This window comes from Cucumis sativus, chromosome 6 (assembly GCF_000004075.3).
Source record: "Cucumis sativus cultivar 9930 chromosome 6, Cucumber_9930_V3, whole genome shotgun sequence".
NCBI classification, from domain to species: Eukaryota; Viridiplantae; Streptophyta; class Magnoliopsida; order Cucurbitales; family Cucurbitaceae; genus Cucumis; species Cucumis sativus.
The window spans coordinates 28,061,217-28,081,450 of NC_026660.2; the positions used below are offsets into that span (position 1 = coordinate 28,061,217).

Here is a 20,234-nt window from a genome sequence, read left to right on the forward strand (position 1 = left end):
TTTAAACATGTAAATTATAACATTTGTATATGATGAAAAAAAAAGGTTTGAAATAAATATTTGATTAATTAGATAATTAGAAGGCCACTTGGATGTTACAAAGAGACGTAACCTAAGATATTTCCAACAAAGTTTGGTGGATGAAATATTTAATAAGATATATGGAGCTCATATTTCCTTCTTTTTATTATTTATATTTTCCCCTTTCTCTAATCATAAATTATAAAGTGATGAAGCTGGAGAATGGTATTTTAATTTGAAGAATGTGATTATTTACATATTAATTAACTATATTAATCTGATTAAATTTCAATTAATAACCATTAATACAACTTTATTAAAGGTTGCCAAACATGAATCACAATTTACACATACTCAAATTTGTATACCGATTTACTAAAAGCATTTTTATAAGGTAGTTTTCTCATAAATATATAATAAATCACAAGTTAATAAGAAAAACTCCATCACACAATTTTTTTAGAAAAACAATTTATAATACTTTTTTTTTACATATTACAAATACGACAAATATGATAAGTAATTAGATATATCATAAATCTATCAAATATCTTTTTCTTATTTTTACAAACAATCACAATAATGGAGGGAGCGATAATATATAGGTTTAGTTTTAATTTTTCTTTAAAAAAAAAGTTTGTTTAGAGTAAAAAAGGTTGGGCCCAAGAAAATAATTGATTAAACTTTATTATGAAGACCTAATTCATTAATTTGGTATAGATGATCTATTTTAATTTTGCTATTAATTGAAGTGTGGATAAAATAATTTATGGTTCTTAAATTAATATATAAAAGAACTAATAAACCGTTAAAATGTTAAATATCAATCAAAGCCGATTACACCTTACATTAATGTGATTAAATCACAATCAATATATAATAAATACATTTAATAACACTAACTTCTAAATGTTATTTGAGTTTTTTTTTGGTGGGTATAACTATGTGAAGTATATATATATATAGAAAATGTTAAAATGTAGAATATTCGAAAATATTTCCATTTTATACAAAAAAAAAAAAAAAAAATTTAGTTTTTTTTAGTTTTCCTTTGATTGGAAAAACTCTATTTATTTATTTAATATTATGATTTTTTTTGTATTTCTTAAAAAAAATAACAATTATGTTTGAAAATTATTTTTTATTTGTCGATTTTTTAACTCCTATTTAATATAACGGTTTTTAATTTGAATTCAAGTTTAAAAATATCATATGGATACAAATATAAGAGGAAATAATTATTATGTGTTAATACCTCTTAAAAATTTATTTTAAAACAAGACTATTAGACCACGCCCCAAACATACAAAGTTATTATATGTTATACATACAAAGTGAATAACTCATAATTAAAGATTTGAAGAATAAAAGACTCGTGCTTTTTCAAGATTGTTCGAACTATCGGGTGTACCATCTCACACACATCTTTGTTGCATCGAACATGAGAGAAGGAAACTTCAGACAAGCAACGACTTCACGATTCAACACAGTTTAACAACCTCCAAACAATCCAACTCTACTACCAAATTTGAAAGATTAAATGCTGAAATGTTTTCAAAATTGCAATTTATGGCCATAGTTATAAGAATCTTCATCTCATATAGCAACAAAGAACAAACTCCAAACTACCAAGGCTACCAAAACCCAAATGATCTCTAAGAACCCATCCCATGCATGCCAGAAGTTAATGGACTTGGTGACACAACTTCAAGAAGCATCCATGTTTAAGACATCACAGGAGGAGGCCACTAGCTCAAAGCCTGAGAAGGCAAAAAGGTTGCTACAATTTATTTTCATTTTGCTGCTTTTTGTCCAACTTAAACTAACATATATATGTATTTGTTCACTAGATCACTAATAACTTATATACCCATCAACTACAACTTAAACACCATTTTATTTATAGCCTGATCTCAAATCTGTTAAGCAATGGTTACTACCCTTTCCATAGCTCCAAGAGAGAATTAAACTCGATGAAGAAGCCAAAACCTACGGTCTTGGTAGTTCCATAAACAACCTACTACTCACTACAAAGATCACTAACACATCTCAACAAATATTCTTTATTATTCTAAGAAAACACCTATAGTTTAATACACTCAAAGCATTATACTTCATTGAATTCTTCTAATCAAAAGAAGAAAAAAAAGGCTCAAACGACACACAGTATACTCATCGAGAAAGAGGCCATACATTTGGGCCATGACAACGTAAGTAGCCCAATTATTATTGGGCCTCAAGGCCCAATGGGCTTCCATTTCTCACAGCCCTAACAAGAATGAATAGAAAAATAAAATGTTTCATTTTTCTTTTGCAAATATAGTATATAGAAAAGCATAGAGAAGTTTTTATAAATGGTAAAAGTTTAAACTATTTATGAAATCTAAGAAAAATAAAATAGTTGAAACATTTTTTATGAGATGAATTTGAAGATTTATCAATCAATCAAAAAGAAGGGTAGGAGTGATGGTGTATGTATCTCTTTATTTAAACTTAATTTAGTATTGTTGTTGGTGGGAAGTTTAGATTATTTTATCCATTCTTAAGTCATAAGAATTCTTATTTCTTTCTTTAGTTTTTGTCTATTCTTCAAATTTCTCTTCTGCTTATTCGTCGTCTCCGATTCTCTTCCATTTTCCGGTTCCTTACCAATCGGGAACAGGAAATGGCATCCCTAGCCACTCTATTCTCTCTTCAATTCTCGTTCCAGAGACCTTCTACTCGCCGGTTTCTTTCTCGATTTCATCACAGATACGATTCTTTCAAGCACCGTAAAGATTGGGTTCGGAGACGCACTCTGCTCCCTGTTCTTTCCTCGTCCGATGGAACTAATCAGGATACTCAGCCGGAACCTGAATCAATATCCACACCTTCTTCTTCTTCTTCTTCTTCTTCTTCCTCGTCATCGTCTCCTTCAATTTCGAGTAATTCAACGTATACTTTGTGTGCTGCGTTGGGCGGGATTGGATTCGTTGAAACTGCGTATTTGAGTTACCTCAAGCTCACTGATTCAGCTGCCTTCTGCCCGATTGGTGGCGGAGGCTGTGATAACGTTCTCAACAGTGATTATGCTGCTGTGTTTGGTATCTTTCTATTCATGATTTTACAATAATACTCGGAGAATTTACAATATTAAATCTGTTTCCGTTTTTGCTTCGAAATTTTTAGTCTATTGTATGTTAATACTTTATTACATTGAGTCAATGATCACGTGTTTGTAATTACAAGGTGTACCACTGCCTTTGATTGGAATGGTGGCGTATGGATTAGTTGGAGCAGTTAGTTTGCAATTGGCGGCTAAGAAATTGCCTTTTGGTATTGATGAATCTGGTGGTCGTTTAGTGTTGCTTGGCACTACTACCTCTATGGCAGCAGCCAGTGCATACTTTCTGTACATTCTGAACACACAATTTTCTGGAGTTACATGCTCATATTGCCTAGTATCTGCTCTGTTGTCGTTCAGCTTATTCTTTGCCACTCTGAAGGTTTTGTATTTTGGTTATCTTTTTTTAATTGAAGATTGTTGTTGATTCATACATTTGTGAAGGTTTCTTGTGGTTATGACCTAGGATTTTGGATTGGATGAGTCCAGAAGACGATTGGCCACTCAGATAATTATGGCTGGCATCGTTTTTTTCACCCTTTCTACCTCATATGGTTCCTTACCCATTTCTCGAAGGTTCGTGTTACAGAACTTCGTGAGATAGCTTAATGGATATTCTCTTTCGTTTGTGTGCTTGACTTCTGATTACTTTTGATATCTGTACTTTTCTTTTGCTGCGATATGTATGCTTCTAAAATAGTTTAAACAGTTTTCACCATTTTTTTAGATGTTTAATGCAAGCAAATTAGTACATAGAAGGGCATGACACTCCTCATTAATTTAAAAGGGTAATTGGGGTGGGTAGCATTTTAAAGAATAATAACTAAGTATATAGTAACATTTTAAAAGAATGATAGTATAGCAAAATCTAGTGATAAACTTCTATTAGTGATATGGTCTAGCACTAATAGACTCTAAACGTCAAGTCCAAATTTTACTATATTTGAAAATTCTTTTGCATTGTGTTACATTTGCAAATAATTTAAGTTTTGATTCCTATTTTTGTAATTGTCTCAACCTTAAATCACCAATTTTGCAAATTTGTTGCATGAGGATGAAATCTTGGGTTGTTATCTGTCTGGCAAAGCTTTGACATTAATTGTTACTGCTAGTTCGATTGATTCTGTGGAACTAAAGCTATCATGAATTTATTTTGTTTTGCGGTCTTCTGTAAGAAATAATCTAACTGGTGTTTCCGTAAACTGAGGATTTGTCTTCTGTGTATCCTTTGGTTTGATTCCCTGTCATCATCGACCTTAGAATGCTAATTCTGTTGACCTCAATTACTTAGGAGTTAGGAGCTATCTTCATCTTTGGTGTTATGAATGATTTCGATATTGTTTTGGAACTTAAGATTAATTTTGTTGGCATTTTTTGTTATCTTTAGTAATTAATCTCAAATGATCTATTTCCATTTTCTTTTTATTGTTTTGTGATTCATCTTCAGCTTCATTTTGGTTTCATTTCTTATCAATTTACGTGGAATTTATTTATCTATTTTTTCTTTTGACTTTACAGTGCTGCTGAACTTGACTTGCCGTACTTTGAAACTGAGCTAACAAAGCCATCAACCCCTCTGGCCATTTCCCTTGCAAAGCATTTGCAGTCCATCGGGGCCAAAATGTATGGAGCTTTTTGGTGTTCACATTGTGTAGAGCAGAAAGAGGTAATATCTCCTTCTGTAAAATGGTAATGACATGATTGAGTAATGCAAGAACATAATAATGTGATGGGGGCACTTATTTGAGTCTTCCCAGCCAAACCATTAAAATATAGAGTATTCCAAAGGGTAGTAGTTTTAGGAATAATAATTAACTATATAACAACGTTTTAGAAAAATTACAAATATAGCAAGATGTATCAATGATAGACTTTATTGCAGTAGAGTCTATTACCTATCCAATCTAAGAGCTGGGTTTAAAATTTGTTATATTTACAAATTCTTTTTATTGTGCTATATATGCTAATTCTTTTAGTCTGGTTTTCATATTTGCAACTGTCCCTAGAATACGTATGGCTTTTAACTTAACTTTACATGTGATCATCACTATTGCTTCGTTTTTACCTTTGGGCTCATGGATGTTATTGCAAGTAAGACAATGATCTTTTCCTCTTAGCGTTGTTTTGTGATGCAACCAAACATATTTATCAATTATGCTATCTCGCTGTCAATACAGATGTTTGGACGTGAGGCAGCAAAACTATTAGACTATGTAGAGTGTTTCCCTAATGGATATCATAAAGGCACTAAGATAGAGAAAGTTTGTTCCGATGTTGGAATAGAAGGCTTCCCAACATGGGTAATTAACGGTCAGGTAAAGAAGCATAACTTAAGTGGCATTTATTTACGTTTCTGAGCAATCTTTTTTATTACCAGCTTTTCTTTGCATGCCTACAAATTAAATAAAAAAAATTTAAGAATGCTATGGTCGTGTCACTATTTGTCTTGTTGTATTTGCTCACTAGTAAATAGATTGCCCAAAATTGTCAGTGGCAATTGGGGTGGATGGTTCTGAAACACGATGCAAGGGCCCGTTATGATCTAGGAGTATATAAATTTGGCTAAAGTGTGGATTGTATACAAATATAATGATTGAGACAATAGCTTCTCAATAGCTCAAGTAGGGAAAGTGCTTAGTTACTAACATATTCATTTGAAAAGAATATCCCTAAGATCTGCATCTTCATGCTTATTGCATGGTGGTTCGTAGAGAGTTGCAGCATTTACCTCAACCTTTAATTAATGAAAACTTCCCCAAGCACGACCTAACTTGAAAAGAATCTATTCTAAGAAACCTTGCACAAGTAGTTACATGAAAATAAATGAAAGTTCTTGTGCTTACTTCCTCTCTTTGCTGGGCTGTTTATACTTCTTTCTGTATCATCATCAAATCTCTGGTTTCCTGCAGGTTTTGAGTGGGGAGAAAGAACTGTCAGAACTTGCTGAAATTTCAGGATTTTCGGCTGATGGGATAAGTTAAAACATCCTTTTATATTTTCTTCTGTTTATATCAATTCAGTAGGCATATATAGATAAGTATATAATAGATATCTAATCACTTCATTTATTACTCATCAAGGGAATAGGTAATCAGTTCAGAGTCTTACTTTTGCTCTTCTTGATGTAGATATAACAAATACAAATGCTTGATATTTATTTTGAATTAGTTGTCCTTTACGAGTAGAGTAGAGTTTAGATCAATTTTTGTTAGATTAGTTAATGTTTCAAAAACTTCACTTTCAATAATCTATTCATAAGTGGTTGTCTCGGAGCATTGGATGCTTTGATATGTAAGGTTATATTGGTTACTTTGGCATATTAATCGTTGCATCCATGTATAGATGGTTGTGTGATCTTTAGAAGAGATTTTAAAATGTTCAAAACATATTCATCAATATGCTTTTGGACATACTTTAACCAATTCAAAATTGTTCTCTAATGTGTAACTTTTTGCTGGTTTTCTCTAACATGTATAAAATGTGGTCTAAAAAAGTGGGTTGGCTTTTCAAAGCTAAGTATAGATTCATTGATGTATAACATGTGTAAGATTCGTGGTTTGAATTTCTTCATATTCTCTATCTAATATACGAGTTTAGTATATATATATATATATATATATATATTTTGTCGTTGGTTTGATTTTTATGTTTGTTGACTCATTTATTTAATTTTGTATACAATAATATTTTATATTAAAATATAGATAGTAAATCTATTAGATACATTAAAAGCTCTAATTTATTAGACAATCTCAAAGTAAAACATATATATTTATTAGTAAAATATGGACATTTCATCTTTTTCTCAAAGAGAATCTGATAGTCGGATAGGTTAGCAAGAGATTCATCGTTTGGTGGCCGTTTTTACGAGTTTAAGCCATCACTGTTATATTATTAAAAAATATGGATACTCTTCATTTTTAGGAGGTCAATAATTCCTTTGGTGGGTATGTCATGTGTTTTATTTTAATCATATCTATTTTTAAGTATAGTAAAATTAATAAAATATTTATAAAATATAATAAGATACGTATAATCCATCAAATAAATAACTATTCTTTTTTCTTGTTATACTTTAGTAAAGTATTTTATAAATTAAAAAGGGAGTGAAACTCATCTATAACCTATATGCATATACCAAAATTTCTAATTATGAAGATTAAAATGTTATCACTCATATTTTGCCATGATTAGGAAAAGATGACTCATTTTAATTAACATATTAAAGTTTTTTAAGAATAATAATAAGGAATCGAACCTTGATTCTATATCATCTTTTTCTGTATTGTAGGAATTGAAATAACAATCTTCTTAAGAATAATAATAAGTACTGAATAGTGAATATAAAATGAAAAATGAAGGAATCTTTTTTAAAATATACAAAATATTTACTAAGAGTAATTTTAAAAATGGAAAAGGTTTCAATGAAAAATATAAAAAAATGGAAATTTGGAGCGAAATTTGGTGATTTATAATGTTAGCCCAATCTAAAGTTTAGGCAATTTTGGTACATAATTTTTAATTTTGTTAAAGGAATCGATTTTTAACTTCGTAGGAGGTCAAAAAAATCCAATTGAATTGCATTATTTTCCATGTTTTGAGCCATTCTCATAACGAAACCTCCATAATTCTCAAGTTTGAACTACAAGTCGTCTGGACTGAACCTACTGAGAACTACACGTCGACTTGTAGCTCTCTTCTTCACTAACTAAAATTTCTACTGCTCTGTCTTCTAAGCTTCCGATTCAGTAAACTCCGATAGCTAAAGTAATTGCTATTTGGTATGTTATCTTCTTCAACTCCATCTCTCTTCTTCTTCAATCTCTCAATTTTTATTTGCTTCTGCTTCTTTTTCGTCTGAAGAATCAATCGACGCACCTCAAAAATTAATATGATTTTTTTTTGTAGTATTTATTTGTCTATTAGGTTCTAATTCTATAGCAGTTTCTCCCAGTTTTCTTCTAACACAACGCATGATTTCCCTTTCGAGGGTTCCTATTTCTTTCTGTTGTTATGGAAACTCTTTAGTTTAGTCTGAAAGCAGCTACAAAAACCCTAGATCGTTTGTTTGTTTGTTTTAATTAGTTTTATTTGAAGGGTGTTGCTGTTGTTTCTGATAAAGATGGTGTTCTTGTGTTGGTCTCGCCCGTCTCCTCAAGAGCAGAAGGCCTGCATTGAAAGGCAAGAACTGTAGGATTGTAAACCCCACCCCTCACAAGAAAAAGTTTCACACATGTGATAGAGATTTTTGTATGGATGTGATTAATGATCTGCAACTACGAGTGTATGAAATCCAACCTCCTGCTTACGTCAAAGTGCACTGTTGCATTAGGGATGGAACATATCTATCATAGCTATCACGATCCTTACTTTTTTTCTCCACTCAAGTGTAATATTCACGGTGAAGGCAAAAAGTATGAGAAAAATAAGGATTTTAGAGCTACTATAGATAATGCACTTTAATGTAAGTAGAAGAAGGTTAGATTTTATATGTTTTTAAGAAGAGAGGCATTAATCACGTAGGGAAATGAGAATAGGTCTCCGAAAGAAGAACTCCATACATTTATGTTTGTTTGTTTGTTCCTTTTTTCTTAGTGGAGTGTAACATGATGGTGATCAATAGGGCTGGTTCCTTCAACTATAACAGCAAGTTTAGAGGAGCTACTGCTAATCCCAGTTCTTGCCTGCAAGAAGATAAGGGGGGGATCTCACAAGAAGGTTTTCTTCTCAACCATGCTCGTATTTTGGTGGGTTCTGGTGTTGGGACTTATGAAAAAGGGAAGAAAGCTCTTCAGAACTGGAGGTTGGCTAATGGCTGATATATTTATTGGATGAAGAGTAATCTATTAGATGAATCCTTTAATCCACCTCAATTTTTTTGTAGGCATTTTGGATTGAATTGGGCATTTGTTGATTCCTCAACTCCAGTTCATCCAGGAGTGAAGTTTTGTGTCTGTGCCAAGGAGTTCCTTCCATGGGTGGTGTTGCCTCTTCAAATTGTATATGTAAATGAGAATAGAGATACCAATAAGGGTAGGACATGCTTCAGTTTTGGCAGCGGTACCCTTCAAGGCCATCTTCTGGTTAGTTGTTCCTTCTTCATTTTTCTTCCTCATTTGCTTGTTAGATTCCTTGCAGACTACTTATCTTGTAAATAACCGCCATGGTTGTGAAACTAGAGTTGGGATTTCGTGCAATTATAGCTCAATGGTGTGATTTTAAAGTGTTTAGTCAATTTCTTTACTTGACGACTAGGGTGTATACTCAATTGACTTTTAGATCTGATTTCATATAGTCGTCAATTTCCTTTCTTAGAGGAAGTTTCTCCCTAAAAAGCCACACGACACGACAAGGTCAAAGGTCATATTTTTAAAATCTAGGCCACAGACACAGGAAGAACACAATGATTAAAATATACATTTTAAAAAATGTGTCAGTTTTATGCAAGAATGAAATTCAAGTCATGAAGTTATGCATTTCTATGGTTAGTTTGATGTATTCATGATGCATGTCTAACAAATATTGAACATATCTAGATTGTGTACCATTAATATCTAACACGTCTATTGCATAAACAAGTGTTTGATATGTATCCAACAAGGATTATAGTGTCAGTGCTTCCTAGGCTTTTCTTATGGATCAGGTACCAACTTACAATATTTAGTCCATGCACACTGAAAGTATCAAATCTTTAACCAAGTTTCTCTTTTTGTACACATACAAGAAGTAGAGACTTCTATTAATAACAAGATCGCAGTCTGTCCCCGAAATTCCTAAAAGCTTCATTCAGACTATCTGCATATTCTTAGACAACATAATCCACCATTCATTTCTTCCAAGCTAAAAACTTTTTAATCTCACTCTAGATCCTTTAAATGGACTAACATGTTCCTAACCTTACATAATTTCAGGCTGGTGAAGAACGGTTTTCAATCGAGATGGACTCAAACAGTCAAGTATGGTATGAAATTCTATCATTCTCAAAGCCTGCCCACATATTATCATTCCTAAGTTATCCCTACATAATTCTTCGCCAAAAGTATTTTGCTCATCAATCTACAAACGCAGTTAAGAAATATTTGACTCCCACTCATTCCTAACTTCTGCTATGTATTGTAATCTATACTTAGATTGTTTCTTCCTGTAAGTGTAAGCATTCAATCCTTAGATAATGATAACATCGGTATACCTCTCAACTATCACTATACTCTAATGAACTCTGTCATGATCATTCATGTTTCAAGTTAGAAAAGAAAAATTGTAAATTTCGAGAATATTTTATCACTAGCTACCACTATTTTTGAGTCACTCATGGAAAAAACAAAAAACCAAAAGCAAAGCCTATGAAGTGAGTATGAGCTCGCTCGACTCCCACGTAGCGGGAATAGCACCATCTTCTCTCTTTCATGAGTAGTTCACTGCACTCATTAGTAGCTGGACCAAGAGGTTATTCTCTCTATGATCTCCTGGACTGGAATAGGCGCTCTTCCCATAGCAAGAGGGAGCTCGACATAGTCGGTCTTTCGACAGTCACAGTAATTGAGAGAAGCAGCTGCCCGGGAGATAGAGGTATCGGATTAGGCACGAAGATAGGATTAGTCAAATCGACTGTAAGAAGAGGCATCACTTAAACCAACCGAAACCGTGCGTCATTTCAGATTGGCGGTCTCAGGTTTGACCAAATTTTTTTGAAAAACCGAACCAATTGATATAATATATACATATTACACACTTTAAGCATCACCACTTTTTTCAAAATGCATATCTGCCAGGTTTGTGAGTAGCTACTTGTACACTGGAGGTTGTAAGTTTAAATCGGGGGAGCTCAATATTTTATTTTCGAACTATTGGTCTCCCAGCAGTTCAGGTGATTTGATTTCTTATTGAGTCCAGGTTTAATTCTAGTTTACAACATTTCCTGGTCGATTATTTTTCGAAGGTTTGATTTTCTAAAAAATCAAACTGCTTACATCCTTAATTCGAGTTTATATTAATGGTGATTTTTTTTGTTTCTTTGTCCACTTCTTTTTTTATTTCTTTCCCATCTAAACCCTAAACCAATTTGTCTCTTTTTTCCTGCTAAAGTACCAAAAAAAAGTATATTCCACTTTGCCATTTGGTTTAAAAAATAGTTATATTATATTGTTTTCTTTTCAAGGTTACAACATTGACTACACATTGCTTTCCACCAATACTCCACAATTCCGCATAATGATTTTTTATTTATACTTTACTCTCATACTTTAAATAATAAATCTTAATTGTAGTAAACATAAAATAAATGCAGTACTTTAAAGTTATTTTATTTTATCAATAACAATAGTTTTCGTTATATTATAAGAAAATACTAACAGACTAAAGTTTTTGGGGAATAAATCAACCATAAACTACTTTAAGATTTGTGAAAATAGATATTAGAATTTGATATTTAAAAATAATAAAATATAAAGGATCCCTAAGCTATTCTTACATAGTTCGAAAACCATATAATTCTTTATGTAATAATCTACCAAGTTTAATTAATAGTAAGCAACCCCCAATTAATTAGAAAAGTTTATGAAGTAATTTTAAATTGTATAATTCCAAAGTTGAGAAATGACTATATTTATTAACTATTTGCTTATATTTTATTTGTTTACTTAAGCTAAGGTAATCTAAAATTTGGTTATAATTTGTAAATATTTTCAATAATTTCCTTTAATATTGTTGTTTTGTTTTCAAGAAGAAAGAAATAATAAAGAACTAATCCTACAAAATTAGGATATATATGAACTACATTCTCTTTCTTGTGAAAACAAAGAGCAAAATTTATTTGAAATATTTGAATTAGAAATTCGTGAATCAAAGTCATGAGCATCCAAACAGAAGAGCGTAAAGTATATAAAATGCATATAAAGTTTTAAGAACAAAAACCTAAATAAAGAGAAAATATGAAGACTTGACCAAAAAAATCATCAATATATATATATAAAGCATAGGTTTAGGAAATTGATTAAAAAAAAAAGTGACAATTCATTTAGGGTTTTGGAAATCTTGATTCTCATGCTAAACTAGATTCCGAAACTGTAAATTGAAGATGAAGATTGATGCAGAAACCCTAATTGGTAGTAGAAGAAGACAGAAGGAGAGAGTAAACGTACTAATCAAATTGATGACGATGGAGCATTGTTTGTTGTTCATCATTTCAGAATTCATTCTTCATCATCATTTTTCTTCGAGGATAATATATGCAATTCCTTTCAATTCCTTCAAATTCTGTACCCGAAATTGAGAAACTACCTTCCCTCTTATTCCCCAAAACAATCGCATCATTCCCCAAATTCTTCACCTCCTCCAATTCTCTACTACAGTATTCTCCATTCAAATCCACTCTATACACTTTGAAATTAGCTTCTTCTTCATCTTCTTCATCTTCATCTTCATCGCTCTCACTGCTATCGCTCTCATCATCATCATCATCATCATAATCATAATTATAACCTCCACCACCACCATCAATCTCATCATCATCATAATTATAACCTCCACCACCATCATCATCACTGTCACTGAAATCATCTAATCGATCTACCATATAAACCTCGCCGCCGCACTCCACCAGATGTTTCTGTTTACCAAAGCCACTCATCGGAAGAGAAATTTGTGATAATTCCATCGACGATGAATCAACCGAGAAAACTTCTCCTCTTCTATCAACTGCATAGAACTTTCCCCTGTATACAATCACATCACCGCGGGCAAAATTATGTTTCTCAATCATCGTCCATTTCTCATCCGTAAGTTTCGTGAACCCCAATTTTCCATCTACAAAAATAGCAAAAACGATGCAATTCTTCGTATCGATCCAGGGAGAATCAGGGAACATTACGACCTTTCTAATTTCAGAAACACAAACACCTTCCGTATTTACAAGCATATACAATTTAGCCAATTCACGAATACGAAATTCCAGTGAATTGATTTCATGTGGAAGAGCTTCAAAAGTGAATTTAAAATTAGAGAGGTATAACGGACGCAGAAATCGCAATATACCTTCCTTTGCACTGTCGGCCATCGCAAACCAAATCTTCGCCCCCTCTGCTGCAGAAAAATGATGATCAAGAGGACCGAAGCGATAAACAATCTTTCGAGCGAGAAAAATGTGTTTGACTGGATGATCGACGTCGAGGTGGTTGGGAAGAGAAGGGAGGTGGAGAGGTAGAAGAGGAGAAACGGCGTTGAAAGGAGGGAAAGAAGCACGTAGTGATCGGCAAACAGCGCGACATCGGAGAACGTCGATGTAGGAATGAAGGTGTCTTCCAATGGCGGTCCAAAGTTCAGCAGGGAGATCGGACCACCGTGTAAAGTTGTCATCCATGGGAGGAAGATAATCTGCTCGGCTTCCGTTTAGTAAATTAGTAATTTTGGCGGTTTTGTTGGGAATTTAAAAAGGGTTGGAAATGGGCTTCAGGAAATTAAGCCCATTCATGCCACAAACTCCATTTTTGTTTTAGAAATATTTAGAGAACACAAAATTTCATTAATTTTTTTAATTAATATTTAGTATTTTTAGGATTATTTTAACCTTCACATTAGTTATAAATAAAATTTATTTTTAGAAATATATATAATATAATACCATACATATTTATTATCTATTTTACAATTTTCATAATTAATATAATAAATAATTTTTTTCATATTTTTCTTCCTCATTTTATATTTTTCATATATCTACATAATATACTATATATATTTTTTATTATATACTATGTTTTTTCATATACCAATTTGTTGACTGAAAACTACATAATATACAATATATTTTTCATAAACCCTATAAAATTTTCAAAGCATGAAACTACATAATATACTATATATTTTTCATATACTCAGTATATTTACATTGAATAACTATTCTTATTTTACTTTTCTGTATTTTAAATTTATTATTAATAATAAATATTGGTAGTCTCGTGTTTTAGGCTCTACATTTGTATAAGATTTGAAGTCCATGACATTTTATGTAAAATTTGGTAAAGTAGACCAAACACTCTATACAGGCTATAGTAGTTAAAACTTTTTTTTTTTTTTTAAATTGTGGGGGTGTACAATTTATATCCTCTAATTTATCATAGATTATTTTTAATTAAATTTATACTAGCTAGGCATTTTGTAACCTTGATTTAACTCTCTTCTATATTGACTTCATGACAATAATTTTAATAGCAAGTTTGGCCTTAAAGTAACTAACTAGGTGTAGCATAGTTTGAAATTAGTTTTATAAGAAAAAATTAATAATAGTTTTAATTTAAATTTCAGTATCGCAACTATTTTTCTCTTTTTCTTTTCAGTTCATAGTTTGAGTAAAGAGAATCAAACAGGCCACTTCAAATGGAGTTCTTTCTAAAATAGATATCAAAACCAATTGAAGTATGCGTAGGTCCGAATCCACTATTCAAACAAAGTCATAAAAAACAACATAGTTTATAAAGATGCCTAATAATACATGTTTACACATAATTAAAACTATTACATACTACACAACAGCCACACCAAGATTCATAAATCACTAATTAGAACTTGACACCCACAATACAAACTCCAACCCTGAATAGCTATGACCAGAGTGTACAACAAAGAGAATGCTAAACTGTTTAGATACGAACGTTAATTTGTAAATGAAATCTCAGTTCATACAATACCTTATTGATTATCAGCTGCATCTTCTTCAAACTGAGTTGCCTCCAAATTGAGCCAAATTGGGGGAGGCCGAAAAATTGGTGCATTATCATTTGAAAAGGCGTTCAGAATCCTTTTCTCTTCAAGCTCAAATACAAGAGTGTTATAACCAAGAGCACATTTTGGTGTATGAGTAAAGTATATGCAACTCCCTTTAAGTCCTTTAAAATATGGAGTTGAAACTGAAAAACAACAATCATTTCCCAAAACAAAGGATTCATTCCCCAAATTTTTTACCTCAACCCATCTTCCCCACTCTTGATCAAGCCTATGAAGTTTGAAATCAATTACTTTAGGAGAGGAATCTTCAATGAGATTATTCAACCAATGGATATGGAAGATATCAGCATTCCATAACAATGGTTCCTTATCCAGAAATCGATCAACAACATAGAGTTCACCGTTACATTCAACCAAATGCTTTTGATTACCAAAACCACATAATGGAGGAGAAAACTGTACCAATTTCATGGATGAATCAATCCAGAATATTGTTCCCCATCGATCAACTGCATAGAATTGCCCTTTGTACACAATCACATCGTCGTAGTGGAAATTACAATGGTCGATCAGCGTCCATTTGTTGTCTCCATGTTTAGCAAACCCTAATTTTCCACCGGCGTAAATTGCTAAAATGGTGCATTTCTTAACATCAATCCAGGGGGAATCAGGGAACATTACAACCTTAGTAATTCGAGGAACAAGAGAACCATTAGTATAACCAAGAGTATAAGATTTAGCTACTTCGTAAATTCCAAAATCAAGCAAGTTCACTTCCTTCCGTAATAGATCGGAGTTGCATTTAGCATAGCGTGTTGAAAGCGGATGGAGAAAGCGCATTTTACCCAATTTTGTACTCTCGACCTTCGCTAACCAGCCCTCTGCAGGACAAGAAAAAGAAGAAGATGATGATGATGAAGAAGAAGAAGAAGAAGAAGCAAAATCGAAAGTTTGATGATGATCGAGAGGACTGAGGCGGTAGATTATTCTCCGGATAAGGTAGGCGTCTGTGAGATGATCGGCAGCGAAGACTGGAGAAGGGAGATCGAGAGGTAGAAGAGGAGAAACGGCGTTGAAAGGAGGTAGAGAAGCACGCCAAGATCGGCAGACACTGCGGAATCGGAGGACGTCGATGTAGGTATCGAGGCGTTTGCCGATGATTGGCCAAAGTTCAGGAGGAAGATCGGACCACCGTACACGGCTGTCTTCCATGGTGGCTGAAGTTTGACTTGAATCCGATTGGTCCAACAGAAAGACGATGAGGAGAAAGAATATCAGTGGATTGGATTGACCTATGCTATTGACCCTTACGGAAACCAACTTTGATGATATAAACAACAAATATGTTTACAATATAATTTTCTTTATATATCCGCATATATATCATACATTCGATGTTGCTATTGGAGCAACTTTTAATTTTTACTTTATCTAATCTTCATAAATTGGCATTGCTAGACGTCAACGACCCATTTCTAAAACTTTCAAACCGATATTAAAAATCGAAGATCCTTGCTTGTTTGATATTTTAACACTAAAACCAAATCTAACATGAGGGTTGGAGACTCAAGTTAACTTTGAAGTTTTTGTCGCAGTTGAGCACATTGGACCAAATCCAATCTTTTGGAACTCTGCTAATGTCTCTAATTATTATAGCTCTGAGCTGACATCCTCTCTAGTTGTACTCTCCATCTTATCATTAATGAAGAGATCTTTTGGTTTATCTAATCTAAAAAAGTTGTTTTTTTTTAACTTTTAAGTTGTATGAATATATAGATAAAAACTTTGAAGATTCCAAGGTACTTTTTAACGAGAAGTGCAAGGCTCATAACATTTTCTACAACTTACCTAAAGAAAGTTGAAAAGTTTCAACAATTTCAAATGAACTGTCATGAATGTGATCATTGCTATATGGAATCCCATAAATCTTAATAACGATAAGAACATATGCTTCCCAATTCAGCTTCTATTGAAATACAGGCAGAGATTCTATTTACATTACAAACAATTGATGAAATCCAAAGCCACGATAATGGAGAAGAAGAGGAAGAAGAAGAGGAAGAAGAAGAGGAAGAAGAAGAGGAAGAAGAAGAGGAAGAAGAAGAATCCTTACAGTATCAAGAAACAGAATGCCATGGACTCGAACCTCTAAGAATGAAGCCAAATCGGCGGTGCCCTGAAAATTTGTGGAGAAGCTTTCACAATCGTCCTTTCCTCAAGATCGAGTACATGAGTACTAAAGCCATAGCCGAGATCAGATTGTAGTTCGTCGGAAAAATATATGCAATTCTCTTTAAATCCTTCAAAATCAGCAGCTGAAACCGAGAAACTATTGTGCCCTACAACGAACGCACGATTCCCCAAATTCTTAACCTCCACCCATCTTGATTTTCCCATGATCTCTTGATCCAGCCTATGCACTTTGAAATCAACCACTCTTGGCATCGGTTCATCAAACCAAGAATTCAATAACTCCGGATCCTTCTTCTGCTCCAAAAATCGATCAACCACATAAATTTCTCCCCCACACTCAATCAAATGTTTCTCGTTACTGATAACGCCCAATTCAGGAGAAATTTGTACCAATTTCATCGATGAATCAATCAAGAAAACTGTTCCCAGTCTATCAACGGTATAAATTTCCCCTTCGTAGACAATAAGATCAGCGAAACAAAAATTGGGGCTACCAATCAGCGTCCATTTGTAATCTCCAACTTTAGTATACCCTAATTTTCCTTCTATGTTAACTGCTACAATAATGGAGGTCTTCTTCACATCGATCCAAGCAGAATCAGGGAAAACTACAACCTTATTTATGAAAAGAATACCTCCAATAGTGGATCTAAGAATATATGATTTAGCTACTTCATGAATTCGAAAATCCAGCAAGTTGACTTCCTTTCGAAACACTTGATTCCTGGATTTAACCCAGTCTGTAGAAAGCGGAGTTAGAAATCGTAATTTGCCGAGGTTAGTGGTCTCGACCTTCGCCAACCAGCCCGCGGAAGCACGAGAAGAAGAAGAAGAAGAAGAAGGGTAAGTTGAGGTTTGATGATGACGGAGGGGACTGGTACCATAGATTATCCTTCGGATAACTAAAGCGTCTTCAATTCGATGATCGAAGGGGTGAGAAACAAGGAGAGGTGAAAGAAGAGAAATGGCGTTCAATTGAGGAAGGGAAGCACGCCATGATCGACATACACTGCGAAAGCGGACGATGTCAATATAATTATCAAGGCGTTTTCCGATGAGTGGCCAGAGTTGAGGCGGGAGATCGGACCACCGTACCCGAGATTTCTCCATTGACTTGCTTGGAGACGAAGGAATGAAAGTGTGTAGACTGAAGATTACAGTTATATTTGAATACTATGGGCCATGGGGTTCGTTTCAAGATTTGAATCGGAACATCTTTTCCACAGCATTTGTTAACTTAAATGTTAAATCTTAAATTATTATAAATAATAATAATATTTTTCATACAAAAGAAAAAAACAATAAAATGATTTTAAAAATTAATAAAACGTTTTTTCCCTTAAAACAAACAATAAATTAGTTTTGCACAAAAAAATAAAACATTTTTAAAATAAAAGAAAAAACTTATTTTTTAATATTTTAAAAAAATTAGAAAGAAATAGTTCATAATATCTCTTTTTTTATATTGTAGTTTTGGCAAATATAACGGTAATAAAAAGGTGATGGTAACGTGCTTTTAAATTTATTATTTTTACAATTTTAGAAATGTAAATGACACGAGTTCTATTATCATAAGTTATTCTTGTTATTTTTGCAAACTCTCCATCTTTAAACTTAATTCATTCGAACAAAAAAATAGATACACCTTCTATTACCTAACTCATTATTTAAAATAATTATTTTCTTAAAAAATTATAAAAAATAGTAATTTTGACAAAGATTCTATTAACAGACTATGATAGCCACAAATATGCTCAATATAAATATACTCCAAAATTTTGGTATAGATTGTAAATATTTTAATTTATTTTGGTTTGTCCAAATTGTTATTGATATTTTTACATTTGATTACTTTTAAATGATATTATGGAGTTTTATTTTATTTTAAAAATAGTATATATCTATACAACTATTCATATACATATTTTTGTTGAGCACATAATACACCTCGTTGAATTGGGACCGACAGGGCAATCCAAGTATGGCCCAAACAAAAATTTAGTGATTGCTATCAACTTGACATGCAAGTACCTCAACTTATTGTATGCCATTGCCTAAAAGAAAAAGTAAGATTCATATCTTCTTTTACACATGCTTTAACTAAAACAAATCATGATTTTCAAGTATGGTAGAAAAAATGTATTTTAGCTTTACTATTTGTTTAAACAAAACATCTCTATTTTTTGTTTAAAGGAAAAAATGTAATTGATAAAGCTAGTATATTTCAAACTATATTTTTGCTGCTTCCAAAACCATTTGCAATTTAGGTTTGTCAAATGGAGTTTTTCTATCCATATTAATTCTAAAAATAGTTAGCAAATTTTGAAATTTAAATGAAACAAAATTTAAGTGCGAATGTATTTTTTTTCTTTTTTTTGTTAGTATACTTTTACATATTCAATTTAGACTCTTAATAGGAAAATTATTGGCAAAAAGAAAAAGGTGATTTTAAACTTATTTATAAGTTTTTTTTTTAAAAAAAATATAAAAGTTTCACAGTCTATTTAAACAAAGTGAACGAAATTAAGGGTAAATATTTTGTGGAATGGTATATTTTTTACGATTTAATATTACTCTTTTTATATAATTATTTATCATTTACTATAATTTTTTTTCCATATTTTTAGTAATATAAAATTTAATTAAAAATAAACTTATTTAAACTAAAAAATCATTATATAGCAATAAAATTATTCCTCTAGTCATTTAATATTTGAAAATGTAATAAAATAACTGAAAATTATAACCAATAAATTAAAAATCTAAAACCTTGTTTTGTTTAAATATCAAAAGTGTTATCTTTTTTTAAAAATATATTACTAATCCTTCCCACTAAAATTAGTGAATAATTATCTCTACACTTTTAAATAAAAGTTTTTTTTTTCAAAAATATAAAAAATAACAAACTATTTACACAAAACCACTAACAATTTTTTTTTTTCTAGTTTATTGTTGTTTTTTGCCTTAAAAAATAGTTTAATCTCCCTGAGGGTTTCATTTTTAAATTGAAAAAATATTAATATTTAATTTATTTTTTAGAAAAATTGTAAAACCAATCTTTTCTATTTTTGAAAACACCCTCTTATTTGATTGAAAATGGTTATTATTTAGTTTTTTTTATAAAAAAAGTTGATTTAACTAAAAGTATTAAATTGAAGATTTATCGTAAGCTTAAACCTTATTGAACTATAAATTT

The 20,234-nt window shown here is 31.9% G+C and overlaps 5 protein-coding genes across 8 annotated transcripts; 2 read left to right on the forward strand and 3 right to left on the reverse strand.

The window, feature by feature from the left end:
• Window positions 1-2,426: 2,426 nt before the first annotated feature.
• LOC101218748 (thiol-disulfide oxidoreductase LTO1) lies at window positions 2,427-6,441 on the forward strand. Its single transcript, XM_011659765.2, has 6 exons — window positions 2,427-3,104; window positions 3,250-3,506; window positions 3,591-3,700; window positions 4,643-4,790; window positions 5,302-5,439; window positions 6,034-6,441. Exons 1-6 carry the CDS (start codon window positions 2,687-2,689, stop codon window positions 6,103-6,105), a joined length of 1,143 nt encoding a protein of 380 aa, XP_011658067.2. The 5' UTR covers window positions 2,427-2,686; the 3' UTR covers window positions 6,106-6,441.
• Window positions 5,747-13,663, reverse strand: LOC116404527 (F-box protein SKIP23-like). Of its 3 annotated transcripts, none has more exons than XM_031887104.1 (2): window positions 12,265-13,663; window positions 5,747-6,027 (listed from the first exon to the last, which is right to left on the reverse strand). In XM_031887104.1, exon 1 carries the CDS (start codon window positions 13,479-13,481, stop codon window positions 12,309-12,311), a length of 1,173 nt encoding a protein of 390 aa, XP_031742964.1. In that variant the 5' UTR covers window positions 13,482-13,663; the 3' UTR covers window positions 5,747-6,027; window positions 12,265-12,308. The 3 variants fall into 3 exon arrangements, with proteins under 3 accessions (XP_031742964.1, XP_031742963.1, XP_031742965.1); XM_031887103.1 differs by lacking the exon at window positions 5,747-6,027 and adding an exon at window positions 10,328-10,676; XM_031887105.1 differs by lacking the exon at window positions 5,747-6,027 and having other exon boundaries at window positions 11,981-12,928; window positions 13,157-13,663.
• On the forward strand, window positions 7,337-10,398 carry LOC101216288 (UPF0548 protein At2g17695). Of its 2 annotated transcripts, XM_004134788.3 has the most exons (5): window positions 7,337-7,905; window positions 8,222-8,305; window positions 8,748-8,927; window positions 9,009-9,207; window positions 10,036-10,398. In XM_004134788.3, exons 2-5 carry the CDS (start codon window positions 8,247-8,249, stop codon window positions 10,222-10,224), a joined length of 627 nt encoding a protein of 208 aa, XP_004134836.1. In that variant the 5' UTR covers window positions 7,337-7,905; window positions 8,222-8,246; the 3' UTR covers window positions 10,225-10,398. The 2 variants fall into 2 exon arrangements, with proteins under 2 accessions (XP_004134836.1, XP_031742966.1); XM_031887106.1 differs by having other exon boundaries at window positions 7,339-8,305; window positions 8,720-8,927.
• An 868-nt stretch (window positions 13,664-14,531) lies between the features above and the next one.
• Window positions 14,532-16,430, reverse strand: LOC101216539 (putative F-box protein At1g65770). Its single transcript, XM_004134789.3, has one exon. It carries the CDS (start codon window positions 16,055-16,057, stop codon window positions 14,810-14,812), a length of 1,248 nt encoding a protein of 415 aa, XP_004134837.2. The 5' UTR covers window positions 16,058-16,430; the 3' UTR covers window positions 14,532-14,809.
• Window positions 16,431-16,720: 290 nt separating this feature from the next.
• Window positions 16,721-18,217, reverse strand: LOC101218271 (putative F-box protein At1g65770). Its single transcript, XM_004134961.2, has one exon. It carries the CDS (start codon window positions 18,146-18,148, stop codon window positions 16,994-16,996), a length of 1,155 nt encoding a protein of 384 aa, XP_004135009.1. The 5' UTR covers window positions 18,149-18,217; the 3' UTR covers window positions 16,721-16,993.
• Between the last annotated feature and the right edge of the window lie 2,017 nt (window positions 18,218-20,234).